Source organism: Euprymna scolopes, chromosome 3 (genome assembly GCF_053919585.1).
Source record: "Euprymna scolopes isolate OS-2025 chromosome 3, ASM5391958v1, whole genome shotgun sequence".
In the NCBI taxonomy this organism is placed as follows: Eukaryota; Metazoa; Mollusca; class Cephalopoda; order Sepiida; family Sepiolidae; genus Euprymna; species Euprymna scolopes.
In genome coordinates this window covers 196,774,599-196,788,830 of record NC_136484.1, presented here as the reverse complement: position 1 = coordinate 196,788,830, position 14,232 = coordinate 196,774,599, and the positions used below count along the sequence as shown (strand labels likewise).

At 33.8% G+C, this 14,232-nt stretch overlaps 1 protein-coding gene across 1 annotated transcript in view; it reads left to right on the top strand.

The window, feature by feature from the left end:
* LOC145263208 (uncharacterized) overlaps positions 1-14,232 on the top strand; it is a 291,719-nt gene that overhangs the window by 25,590 nt on the left and 251,897 nt on the right. The window contains exon 3 of the mRNA XM_080120287.1: positions 2,459-2,641. Coding sequence (XP_079976413.1) covers positions 2,459-2,641 — 183 coding nt within the window. The remainder of the gene's footprint in view (positions 1-2,458; positions 2,642-14,232) is intronic.

The following is a 14,232-nucleotide window of genomic DNA, read 5'->3' as shown; positions in this document are numbered from 1 at the left end:
TTGTTGAACTCCAAAGTCGTTAATGGAATAGTGCAATTTCTTTTTGGTTACATAGTGAGTTTACATTTCCTTCCTGAAAGAAAATATTGAAAACTTGTGGTCTGAAATTCTACCAAAGGCAAAACAAGTTGCTCTTCTATAATTAAGCACTTAAAAAAAAATTAGTACAAACCTGTGTGCCGTCTGTAGATTTCCATGTAGACAAAAAGAAAAAAGAAAAAAAATGGCTGCTTTTTCTCTTTATATGCTTGCGATATTGTCACCTAACATGAAAATTAAATGCTTCCAGTTGGATATAAAAAGCCTGATTTTTTAGAGACTGGATTGATTTTGAATTTAGATGTCAGAGTAGCAAGTATTGTCAGCAGTGTCGTGTTCTACAGTTGAGTTTTAACAGTAGAGCATCGAGATTTGGAGTTGAGTTTTTACAGCAGAGCATCGAGATTTGGAATAGCAAATTTTTGGCAGCAGTATGTCGAATTTAACATTTGATTGTTTTAACCACATAACTATATTTTGTGTTTTCATTGTTAGATTACTCTTTTATTCCAAGTTTCACAATTTGAAAAATAATTTTTAATCAAGTTTTTCAAAGTTTACTGTAAAAATTTAATGCATGAACTCTTTATGCAATCCTTCTAAACTAAGGCAATTAAAGTTTTTATCCCAATTCAGAATGATTCTTTTTGGGGAATCACATTTCCTCAGATTAAAAACTACTTCATGTCTATCTCTGCCCTCATGGGGAGTCAAGTAAATAGAAATTCTGTTGTTTTCTTTTATGCTTATTACACATTGTACATGCATGGTTAAACATGCTTCTGTTATTATGCTATTTATAATTTCTCACATGTTAGAATTTAAATAATTTTTGTAAATAAAAAAGAAACAAATGCATTATAAATTAAAGACACAATTATAATTTTTTTTATGAAACTAGAAATATATAATACAAAGCAAGATGTTTTTTCACCTTTAAAAAATGCCTCTACTTGCATATTTTGCTGACCTGCCTGGGAAGATGTATGTATTATTTTACACTGATGTATAGAAAGTTTTAGGCTAGTATCTGGGGCACTTTCTAACAACTGGAGGAGATGCACCCTCAGTCTTTGTTGACATGTATCTAGGAGAAGGAAAACTGATGTAAAACCTGACGTCTACTGTTTACTCGGTCTTGAGGTAATCATTTGCACCGACGAAGGTTACCAGTGGTTCCAAAAAGTGTAGATGATTCTACACAAAGCTTTCACCGCTATAAACAAATTATCTGGGTGGATTTCAGGCAACTTAATTGTTTTAACCTTATACATTGGGATTTTAGGAGAGTCCATTATATATTATTATTATTATTATTTTCTCTCTCTCTCTCTCTCTCTCTCTCTCTCTCTATATATATATATATATATATATATATATATATATTAATGCGATATAATATATTGTGCATAGATTTTCAGTATTTATTTGAATAATTCTCATTACATGATATATAAGAGCCAAATACGTCAAAGGATGGAGTACTGTTGCCATATCTGGGCAGGAGCTGCTAGAAGCAGCTTATCCTGCCTTGACAGTTCAAAATAGACTTCCCTTTTCTCTTCCCTGCAACCTCTTTCCCACAGAAGAGACGTTGCGAGCCTGTCTCTGTTTTATCATTATTTTCATGGCAAGTGCTCGTTTGAGCTCCAATCTATGGTCCTCTCCCTCGCCAAACTTTTATGAAAAACACTCGTTTAGCTGAAATCACTATCAATAATTCCCCCCCACCACCCACTCTTTAGCTGTGCCTAAACCTAAACTTCACGAACAAAGCTTCTTTCTTAGAACTGCACGCCTGTGGAACTCTTCCGTTTGCCTGCTTTGCAGCTGCCTACAATATAGTCATCTTCAAGTCCAACGTAAACAAGTTCTTGATGAGCCGTCCCCTTAAGTAATCCAATTTATCAAATTTTCACTACTAACGATTACTATGATATTGTCCAGTTGATTACTGTACACTCATTAACCCTCATCCTCGAGTGGCCTCAGGGTCTTGATAAGTGATGACTCCTTTGTAAAAAAATAATAAGCGTCCATTTTCATCCTCACAGGCACTTAGCATGATGATTTCTTGCAGAGATGAAACATGGACGTCTCTGTAGCTTAATTGCTATAAATTTATTTTCATACTAATTGTTAATTTTTATTTTAAAACATATTATAGGCATACATATAAGAGATTAGTATTATTCAAAGCTAATTAAAACTAACTTTGAACAACTGTATTGAAATGCTTTTCAACAGACAACAGTTCTTTCTCATCATTCATGCACCATTGTTTTCTCTCTCTCAAGCACACATCCCCTCTCCTCATTTCTCTTAAATTCTTTCTTTCTCTTTCTTTCTGACTAAATTTTAACAAATCCTCCTTTCCTCATTTACTCAATTATAGATTTCTATATATTTTTTTTATCAGATCCTCTTTGTTCGTTGTGGTTTATTCAAACATCTTTGAAATGCCTCCTTGAAAAAACACCCAAGAATAAAAAGAAGAATCCCAATGGTGGATTGTCATCTCTCTTCTCAACTACAAACCATTCCACACCAAGTGCTGGCTGTCATTCTTCAGTTCTTCAAGCGAAAGACACTCCACCACAAAGTAAGTCTCCATAAATAAATCAGCAAAATTTGCTTTACTTCTCATTTTTTTCTTTTATTTTTTGTGTTTGTGTGAAAGAGGGAAGAAGGTATACAAAGATTAGAAGTCAGTTATATTTTTAGGGAAGAGGGGGGGATGTCAGGATGGATGGAAGGCTAACTTTTTCTTATCATGTCTTCTTTGCCTTAATCTAAAGCAATATTATTTAATTAGTGTTCCTATTTACTTGCCTCCCCATGAGGGTAGAGTAAGACACAAGGTCGGTTTTTAATGTCGGGAAAATCCGGCTCCTCAAAAAGGGGAACTCTGGATAGGAACAAAAATAAAAATTGTCTCGGTCATAAAGGATTTCTCCCCCACTGACCGAGGACGGAAAAAGTGAAGTGTAGTATCAGAACAGAGACTACCTTTTTTTCTAGTCAAAAGGCTGAGGAAAAAAAAAATCACCATGCTATTTAAGCAAGTCCAAAAATGAATATTGCTGTTAATCCAAAAAATTCAAATAACTACATTTCTATAATTTGTTGTATTCATATATATGAAAATAATAAAAATGTAAAATTGAAAAAATAATTTAACTTAAAAAAATAAATTTGACTTCACTGGTGAAGTTTCAAGTAATTTCAGCACTTCTACATTATAATAGTAAAATTTGAAAAATTCAAATATTCAAGTAAAACCAATGGTATCTACTTATCATGTTGCAGTAATGAATATATCCAAAAAATACAGAAAACGTAGAAAATTAATTATTAATAAAAATAGTTTTCAAAAACAATTAGAAAATATTAAGTTTTGCTAAAAAATGAAACCAGAGAGTTCAGATTGTAACAAGGGAGGTAATTATTTCCTGAAAACTTTGAAAATCTTATGTTAACTTAGCAAAACTTGGTATTCACTAATTGTCTTTTCATTAATAATGAATTTTCTACCTAATCATTTTTCGTAATTTTTGCATATGTTCATTACTACGACATAACAATGAAGTAATGATACCATTTAGTTTTATTTGAAATTTGAATTTCGCTCTTACATTGAGGAAGTGCCAGAATTTCCGATGCAAGGGAAATAACTCATTACAAAAAATTTAAGTGATTAATTCCCTTTAAAAATAAACACTCAAGATTGAATTTGGAGGTCTTAGTTTTTTTTTTTTTTTTTTTTTTTTTTTTTTTTTTCAAAGGAGTCACTACTTATCAAGGTCTGGAGGCCACTCGAGGATAAGGGTTAAAGAGTGTACAGTAGTCAATGGGACAATATTGTAGTAATTGTTAGTAGTGGAAATTTGGTAAATTGGATTACTTAAGGGCCCGGGACAACTCATCAAGAACATGTTCATGTTGGCCTTTAAGACAATCATATTGTACTCAGCTGGAAAGCAGGCAAACAGAAGAAAATTCCACAGGTGTGCAATTCTAAGAAAGAAGCTTTGTTCATAGAATCTATATTTAGGTTTACGTAAAAAGTGGTGCAAATTATTGATAGTGGTTTCAGCTAAACAAGTGTTTTTCATGAAAGTTTGGTGAGGAGGGACCATAGATTGGAGCTCAGACGAGCACTTGCTATGAAAATAATGATAAAGCAGAGACAGGCTCATAATGTCTTTCCTGTGGGAAAAAGGTTGCAGGGAAGAGAAAAGGGCATCCCCCACAAGGCTATGAAGTCTATTTTGAACTCTGTCAAGGCAGGATAAGCTGCTTCTAGCAGCTCCTGCCCAAATGTGGCAACAATACTCCATTCTTGGACGTACTTGACTCTTATAAAGTTAGAGAATTGCAATGGTAGTGAGATATCTACTGGAGCGGTAGAACGATCCCACCATTTTCCAGCGACCTTGGCAACGGATTTGATGTATGTGTTCCATTTCAAATCAGGAGAAAAAGTCAGACCCAGAGTTTTTTTTTTTTTTAATTACATTTTCACCCCAAACAAGGCACATTGCCACTTTGATATAGGGGGCTACTATCAGGGACATAAGCTACAGGGATACTATGTGGGGAGTTGGGCAGCAAGATGTCGGTTCACGTTACACTTGAACTTCTGCATGTCAGTACAGTTGGGGAAGCAGGAATCCGGAAGGGAATTCCAAAGTCTAGCGGTTCTGGGGAAGAAACTACTGGAGTAGAAGGCTCTCTTACATCTAGGGACCTCAACTGAAGGGGTGGGATTTAGTTGCTTGTCGGGTTTGTCGGGTGTATTTACGTCGAGGGGATACAAGTGCTTGCAGTTCTTCGGAGCATTCACCATTAATGTACTTGTAGAACAGGCAGAAGAATGCTACATTTCATTGATGGGACAGAGGCTGAAGCTTAGATGACAGTTCAGGACCTATTAGGTTGGCGACTCTCTTTTGAACCTTGGCTAGGAGTGAGAGACTAGTAGCAAATGCACCAGCCCAAATATGACAACAATACTCCATACATGGGCGAATGGTGGCCTTATAGCGGTACAGGATACTTCAGGTATTAGTTGCTTTCTAGCACGGTAGAGAGAACCTACCTTTTTCTCAGCGGTTCTAACAATGTTCTCAATGTAATTGTTCCAACTCATATTTCCTGTGAACGTTAGGTCAAGGAGTTCGAAACATGTGCTTTCAGATAAAGAGTCTTTGGCCATTGCTATTATTGTAGAGAAGGTTTCTTGTAGTGATTGAAGGAAACAAGTTTAGTCTTGGCAGCATTGAATGTGACCATCCATTTTTGTCCCTATTCCACTACAGATTGGAGGTCATCCTCTAGTGTTTTTGCCATTTCTTTAGATAGGTGTTCATTTGTTTTCCTGTCATGTCTGTTATAGAGCATGGTGTCATTAGCATATATACCCATCTCACAGACAATTTTGTCAGGGAGTTCATTTATGAATATTAGGAATAATAGAGGTCCAAGGATAGACCTCTGAGGCACTCCTGCATTTATATCATATTGTTTAGATGTATGACCATCGAGGACAACCTGGATTTTTTTCTTATCTAAGAAGGATTTAATTATGTTAAGTATTCTTCCAGTGATACCGTATGATCTGATTTTCCTGAGAAAACCTTCATGCCATACCCTGTCAAAAGCCTTAGATATATCTAGAGCTACCGCTCTACCCTCTCCTGCTTTCTCAAGTGAATGGTATATGCGCTCTGAGATTACAGTTAGGATGTCTGCTGTTGAACGGGCTTGCCTAAATCCATATTGTTGGTCGGTTAGAAGTTTAACATCTGTAAGGTGATGGACTAGAGCTTAGTTAATTATGGACTCAAATATTTTGGCGAAAAGTGGGAGGAGGCTAATGGGGCGATAATTTACTAGGTCAGTTCTTTCGCCAGGATTCTTGAAAACTGGTACTACAGAAGTCGTTTTCCGGCAGGCAGGAATGCAAGATTCATTAAGGCATTTGTTGTAAAGTTTGGAGAGAACTGGAGATACTTTGGTGGAACACTTTTTTAATAGCACAGCTGAGATGGGATCAGGTCCACATGTTTTTGAAGTGTCAAGATTTTTTATGATAGCATGCACCTGAGGAGGGGTGATTTTCAGATCATCTAGTGTGGCGTCTGTCTGCAAAGGAAAGTCAGGTAGAGGGTGGTTAGCAGGGTCCAGTGTGGAGTTGGAAGCAAACCAAGTGGCAAGCATGTTAGCCTTCTTGGTTGCTGAGCAAACAACCTCATGATTGTTGGATAGTGGGGGAATTGTTGATTGCTCATTATTTACTACACTGTTGTAGATTTTCCAGAAGTCACGAGTGCCTTATTTCTGTGCTTCAGTGCGTTTTTTGATGGTCTCAGTAAATTCCCTCTTAGCTGTCACTATTTCTTTCTTACAGTTATATCTGGCTTCTATATACTTCTGTCTGTTTGAACTGGACATGTCGGTTAAATCTGTGGTATGCATGCTGCCTTTGAACGATGGCAGCTGCACAAGTAGAAGTAAACCATTGGGGAGAGTGGCGTTTGCTATAAAATTTCCAAGTGGGAACATGTGTTTCAATTGGTTTTTTGAACCATTCAGTGGTCTCAATTGTGCACTGTTCAGCAGGAATTGAAAAGATATTTTGCCATGGGGCATCTCTGATGAGATCCCTGATGGCTTCGCAGTCAGCCTTTTTATAATATCTCGTTTTGAGCAGTGGCTCTTCCGTTTCGGTTCTAGAGTTTAGAGCGATTTCAACTATTATCACTACATGGAGCCTCCCCAAGACGAGAACCATTCTTTTCAATTGATGCTAGATGCCAGATGGGGATCAGAATGTTGATTATAGAAAGATAGAAGCTTGGTTTTAGATGCATTAAAAGTAACCAGCCATCTCTTTCCCCACTGCACCATATGCTCAAGATCAGAGGAGAGAGAATCAGAGAGAACTTGGTCATTTATGGCCTTTGAAGTGTTGCCATAGATGGTAGTGTCGTCAGCATAAATGTCTACAAACAATCTTAGGATGTGATTTAGATCATTGATGTAGATCAAGAAGAGAGCTTGGCCCAGGATGGACCCCTGAGGGACTACTGCATTAATAGTATGAGTTTTTTATTTCTGTCCATGAACCACTACTCTTATGAACCTATCGGAGATAAATGATTTAATAATTGAGAAGGCATTTCTACTTATACCATAGCTGGAGATCTTATGGAATAAACCTTTGTGCCATACCCTATCAAAGGCCTTTGATATGTCAACAGCAATTGCCCTCGAAAGCAAGCCTCAGTCAAGAGATTCACTAATCCTATGATATATAACTATTAGCACATCTGCTGTAGATCTAGCAGAATGGAAACCATATTACATGTCACGGAGGGAGTTATTTTTACTGAGGTTGGCTACTTTTCTTTTTAACACAGATTCCAGCAACTTACTCATAATGCACAGGAGACTTATTGATCTGTACTGAGAGGGAGATGAGCGATCACCTGAATTTTTAAATACAGGGTATACTGATGAGTTTTTTCAGGATGTTAGGAAGCAATTCTCCTTAAATACACTTAAAGACCACACTTAAACAGCTTTGTAAGTATGGGAACTAGTTCTGGTTGAAACTTCTTTAGCACTATAATTGGAATGCCGTCATTTATCTCTGATAGGTTCATAGACAGAAATAAGAAGCTCACTATTAATGCTTTACTGGAATCAAGGTTTTTGATTAGCTTGGCAACATCATGCACAGATGCTTTTTTTAAAATCAACAGTAGACTTAATATAATAACAATTTAGTGAGTTAATATAATAACAATTTAGTAAAAGCAATCTAATACACTAAAAATATATTTAAAAGATAATTCAATAAATATTATAATCTATCTATCTACTATTATATACAAGGAACTTTGTTGCTATACCACACCATTTTTTTCTTTAGATCGAATAAACTCAAATCAAACATTATTGAAAAGAGCATAAAAAACAAAGAAATAATATCTTTAGTTTTTTAAAATTGGTCAATTAAAACTGAAGTTATGACCATTCAAAGTATCAAAAAATGTGTGGTTCTCTGAACATTTCATCTTAAGTCAGTCCTGTTCAAATGCATATAAGCTTGTGATTGAAAATGGTAGAAAATTTGCACAATTTACAGACCAACCCATCTTTAAAATGCTGTATCTTCAGATCTTTTTAAGATATTATAATGAAATTTTGAACATGAAGGTTCAGATAGCTGTATTTACGATCATCTCATTTGGTAACTTAGGGACTAATTAGCATATTTCAGTTTTATTTTAATGGTTTTAAGTAGAAACATAATAAAAACAGTTAAGAAAAATGCTAAGTAAGGCTTTATCATCATAGGAAGTATTATTCTGATGACATTATCATTTGTCGTTATCACATCATGAAAAATTAAAGATGGCCACCATGACACAATTCAAAGAAATTATTAACAAAATATGGCTATATCAAATGAAAAGGAAATTTTGTACAGATCAAAATTATGTTTTCAAGTACATTAAACTAATTAGCATAATTAAGTTTTATTTTAACAGTTTTAAGTAGAAGCATCATAAAAACAGTTTAAAAAATGGGAGGTAATGCTTTATCATCATGTGAAATATTTTTCTGATGGACATAATCATTTGTCATCATTACACTTTTAAAAATCCAAGATAGCAACCAGGAAATCCAAGATGGCCACCACAACACGATTCAATGAAATTATTAAAACAATATGGCTTATAGCATATCAAATGAAAGGAAATTTTGTGCAGATTACAATTATAATGTTTTCAAGTACATTAAACTAATTAGGATAATTAAATTTCATTCATCATTCATTAAATTTATCGGGTGGGTTTCTACCACTATTTTGTATAATTTTTTATTAAGTCATTGTTGAGACTTCAAGAGACATCGTGGCCATTTTTTATTGTCCTCATGCAACGCTTAACACTACTTGTTTTTTGAACAGAAGAAACATTTACAACACCAAAAATTCATAGAGGGAGGTAGAAGAGTAACTTGCCTATGGTAACATTTATTTGTTATATATTTGTTTTTGACAACATTTTCATACCTCTGTGGAGTGTAAAACGAACCCAATAAATGTTGTCATAGGTAAGATAAGTTATTTTTTTACTTAACTGGATGTGGTTTATGTATTTTAACTCATTTAAAAGGTTTTTTTGAACTTAGTAAAAAAAAGTTGTCATTGTTGGTCATTCTTTTTTCAAATAATTTTTTTTTTAAATAATCTTTTCCTTTCTTTTTTTCCTTTCCTTTTTTTTTGTAAATATTCTTTTCCTTTTTACAAAAAAATATATTTAAAAAATAATTCAATAAATATTATAATCTATCTATTATATACAAGGAATTTTGTCTGTGTGAGTTATGGACTCAGAAACGGTTGGGCCAATTTTTTTTTTAATTTTACACCAAGGTAATTGATATACCTGGAAGTGTTCTTAATAAGGTTTTGAGAATTTTTTGGAATGAATCTGATAAGTATCGATAATCGAAAAAATCCAATTAAAGAAGGAAGTCGATTTTGATCAAAGCTTACACTCTTATGCAACCTAACATCACAAGTACATTTGACAAGTATTATCACTGCATAAGCAGAAAGGCCTCGCCTATAAAATCAACTTTAGATGCTTGTATAAAAAGGGGCGCATACGAAGTAAGCATTTGTTTTTAGAGTGCAATTAAACCATGATACTTGATTTTTGTATGTTTAACTTTAATTCAAGTAATTATGTAAAAATAATTTCATAAAATAAACAGTAGGTTCTTTGATAAAAAAGGGGTGCATTTGAAATGAATGTTTCTGTTTAGAGCACAACTGAACCATGATACTTGACTTTTGCATTTTAAACTTCAAGTGAAACCATTATTTACAGATTATTTTTTTTTAAATCAACAGTAGATTCTTTACAGTGCAATGTAGACTACTATTGTGGACTAAGTCACTACTGGGATGCATGTGACGCATCCTCCCAGTACACTGTGAGTGGTCTTTAACTAGAGCAGGCAATCAATTGATTTGATTAAAAAATGGATGATTCCATTGATTTCAATGACAATGAAAGTATGGGAGGGTGGAACATTTGTTGATCTTCATTCAATCCTGGAAAATGTCGGGTCACCCTGCTAGTTATAAATAAATTTGACGAGAATCGTTTCACCATTTAATTATTAGCTTCAAGTTTCTGTATTTAAGATGCTGTAAGTGTTCTGAACTCTGCAGTTGGCAATACCAGGCAACATCCCATGCCTGCTATCCATGTGGTCAACCCATACCCATCATTTTGCAAGCGGTCAAGTCATTTTGTACATGTTCTAGCCAGGTTTTTCTTGAACCTTCCAAGCACTTTCGTGACTAGTGTATCAATGCGTTTTATTGAATGGATGCAGGAGGTAGCATTCGGTACATGGACAAACCACCTGAGATGGCAAGTGTATAAATAAATTTTATTTCATTTGCTGCAGCTCATGTTAACATTTAACCATAAAAACATTATCATTTCACACAATTTTTAAAGAGAAACTCCCACAATTTGATCAAGAGGTTTTTACCTCAAAATATATTATGGAACATAATCACATATATTAGTAAAATTTTTGACTGAACAAATAAGATTGCTATAAAAAAATATTTTTTTGAAATAACTTCATTTTTGTTTTTCTTCTCAATGTAAACATATTTCTATTTCTTTCATTGTGATCGCCTCCTATGACTCATCTATATAAACATTTCTTGCAATGCTTCAAGCAAACTGCATCACCTTATCATCTCTTAAAAGTATTCCTATGATATTGAACAGGATCCATATTGTCACAAATATTTGCAATTGCAATTTACTAGTTAGATTAAAAATAGATGAACCATCTCCAAACATTCAATTAGTACTGACATTAAATGAAACAAAATTTTCATTTTTTCCCAGGACTTTTTTTTTTTTACTTGGAAGTCACCACTTATCAAGGCCTGAATGCTACTCGAGGATAAGTGTTAATAAATGTAAGGTAGTAGTGTAGTAATCATTACTGGTGTAGATTGAGTAGAATTTGATTAGAGTCAATCCCCCCCCCCCGGCCGTCCTTCTTTTCATGTTTAGAACGGGTTTAATAATTTTGTTCAAATCAATGAGTAAACTTTATTTCTATTCTTTATTTTTTTTAGAAATATTTTTTTAACTTTATCTTTTGAGGGGGCAAACATTTTTACCCCTAACTGAAAGATGTTTCTGCTTGCATGCAGTGCAATTTTGTGTTTTTACTATGAAGATGTTATTTTTTTCGGTGGTGTGGGGGGTCAGAATGCAGTCAATTGTTCAAGAGACTGAATGACTGTTCATTGTGGTTAAATTCATTTTGGTTTTATATTTGCATGCTTGGTGGCATGCATCTTTTTACATTTTTTTTGTGTTTTGAATAGTAAACTACTGTTGAATATCTAGGCAGTGTATACAGAAAAATCATTTTTGACAAAAGCGTACACCTACAAGAACAATAAAATAATTATCAAATGTACCAAAAGATCATTTAGATAAAAATCATAAACTTGCTAGACACCTGCAGGAGAAGCAAAAAACTTGAAATTGTCAAAAAAAAATTAGAAGTCTGTGCTTACGGTAACAATACCATCCCAAAAGGGGTGTTTCAGATGGTCACAACTGCTTAATCGAAAAGGATATCTTTGTTGGTTGACGAGATGGGCTCAAGGAGAACCCATCGAATTATTTTGTATGCATCTTCTTCTTAATACTGAACCATACGTAACCATCAATGAGAATAAAGATATATGTTTTTATATATCAATGTGTCGTCATTAAACACAGTAGAAATATAACACTACTTTGGCCATTTCCAGTCCGTTGCATCGATTACAATCAGAAACACTTGTGTCTATATTAGTTGCGTCATTACTTCTTTGTCGGAAATATTTTTTAAATTGTATGCTTAAAATCTAAATGAAAAAGTTTTACAAATGATTTGAAAAAAAAATGGTTTCTTGAAGATCAGATAAAAAAAATCTGACCTTTTATCAGAAATGACCTTTTCCCATACCTTTCTATTCCTAATGTTTTATTTTGCCTGTAAATTGAACCTCTTATCTTAGTTACTTTCAGTCTGCTGTTCTATCCACCTAAAATTCTCTCAACTCCTGACCTAAAATGCACCAAACATTGATGTTTTTTGTTTTGTTTTCATTTCCTTTGCAAAATTCAATCATGTTCTGCAAAGTATAAAATAAAAACAATTTTCCTATGCAAAAACAACTAAACTAAAAATTGTGAAGATATAAAGAATTTGAAGCATAAAAACTTTTCCAAAATTATTGGATTCAACATTTAAAAAAAGTTGATATTCCATAAAACAAAACAACTAAACCAAATTCCATGAAGCAATATTTGAAAACATAAGGAACTTGAAGCATAAATTTTTTTTTTTTTCCAAAATGGCTGTATTCAGCATTAAATGACCCAAAATGGGTTGATATGCCGTAAAGAAAAAATGCAACAAAATTCTCTCGATTCATTTGATTCATTCACAACTTTTGACATATTTATCAATTTCAACTTTCAATTTTATCATTAGCATTATTCATTTTTTTGTTTCTTTTTTGTGAATTCCAATTTTCAAAAGATATTTTCTTTTTATGAATGACGCAAATAATTTAGTGAAATTAAATTTTTTCTGTATTAATTCTTTTAATTACAAACAACACATGTCCCTTCCCCCTTTCCACCTCGTTAAGTCACGGCATGAATTGCTGAAGAATGAGGGAAGGAAATGGCTGCATAGAAAGTGCACATAACATTTGTAGTTTTATTAACAACGGACATAACAATTTGTGTTCTCCATTCACAGGAAAGTTTTATTGTCATTTGAGGGTATCACATGCTGATAAATAAAACAACTGGTATTGTATCAACCCTAACCTCTCCCCATCACCATAACCTTGCTTTTCTTTTCTATTGTATGCATTCCTCAGTCTTAACTTTTGTATGTTTTCCTCCTTTTTCTTTGAGAGTGAAACAAAAAGGTTGCCCTGATTTCAATTAATTAATAAAAACGAACATATGACCATTAGGGGAAAAAAATGTTGGATTTTTAATAAGTACATTACATGCTTTTGTGATTTAAGCAGGTTTTAAAGCTATTTTTTAAAAATTATAATCACCTATGTTCATAGTTTAGAAGTTATTCAAAAGTTCACTATAACTGTTTGAATAATGTCCCATAGAATTGTATTGATTTCTGTGACAAACAAGATGAGCCTAAACTTGTATTGGACAGTAGTAGAAGAAGAGGCCTTGATTTGCCTCATTCTAACTGTAAAATGTCATCTTCACCTGGCGCAGAGTGTGAAAATTAAGAAATGTTTGAAATCTGCTTACTTTGGAATAAAGGCGAACAAAGAGTCAAAATCAGAGAAAACATTCAATGAAATAGTTTTAGGGATCCCGTTGAAGTTTGTGTAAGCATTGCGCTGATTGAGTTTCAACTCTTTTTCAAGCGATTTTGGTGCATATATTTGAAATAATAATAGTAGATTTGCTGCCACAATCAATAAAATGCATCTCACAATAACTGGATTTTTCTCTTGCTTCTCTCCTTTACTGTTTCTTTATACCCCCCCCCCTTGCATTTGCTTCACTAAAAATATCTCCCTCTTTCTTACTCAAACTTCCAACCCCACCATCATTACTTACCAACAATTTCTGGTTCTTTGGATATGTTGCCACATTATGAATGCTTTCTATTTTGATTTGAAATGTCATCACCATCATTTTCTCAAAAGAGAAGCATGCAGGTGCGCATGTGTTGTGTGTATGTGGGTGGCGGGGGGGTGCAAGTAGTGCAGAAATGCTATCAATTTGTCACATTTGTAATTTTTTTATATAAGCATTGAAAATTGTTGTAGACTCTTAAAAATTCAGTATGTTATTGCTTATACATTTTAGGAGATGACTGACCAATTTTAGGTTCAAATGAACAGCTACAGCAGGAATTAGAATGCACCCTACTAAAGCCTGATTGTCATAGCTGGTGAATTTCTAAAATGCAATCTGGGCGTAAGAACAATTTAGAATAACGATATGCAATATAATTCTGTTTTAAACTTGGAAAAAATGCCACAGAAATGGAGTGCGTCAGACTTGCATGAATCAAGCA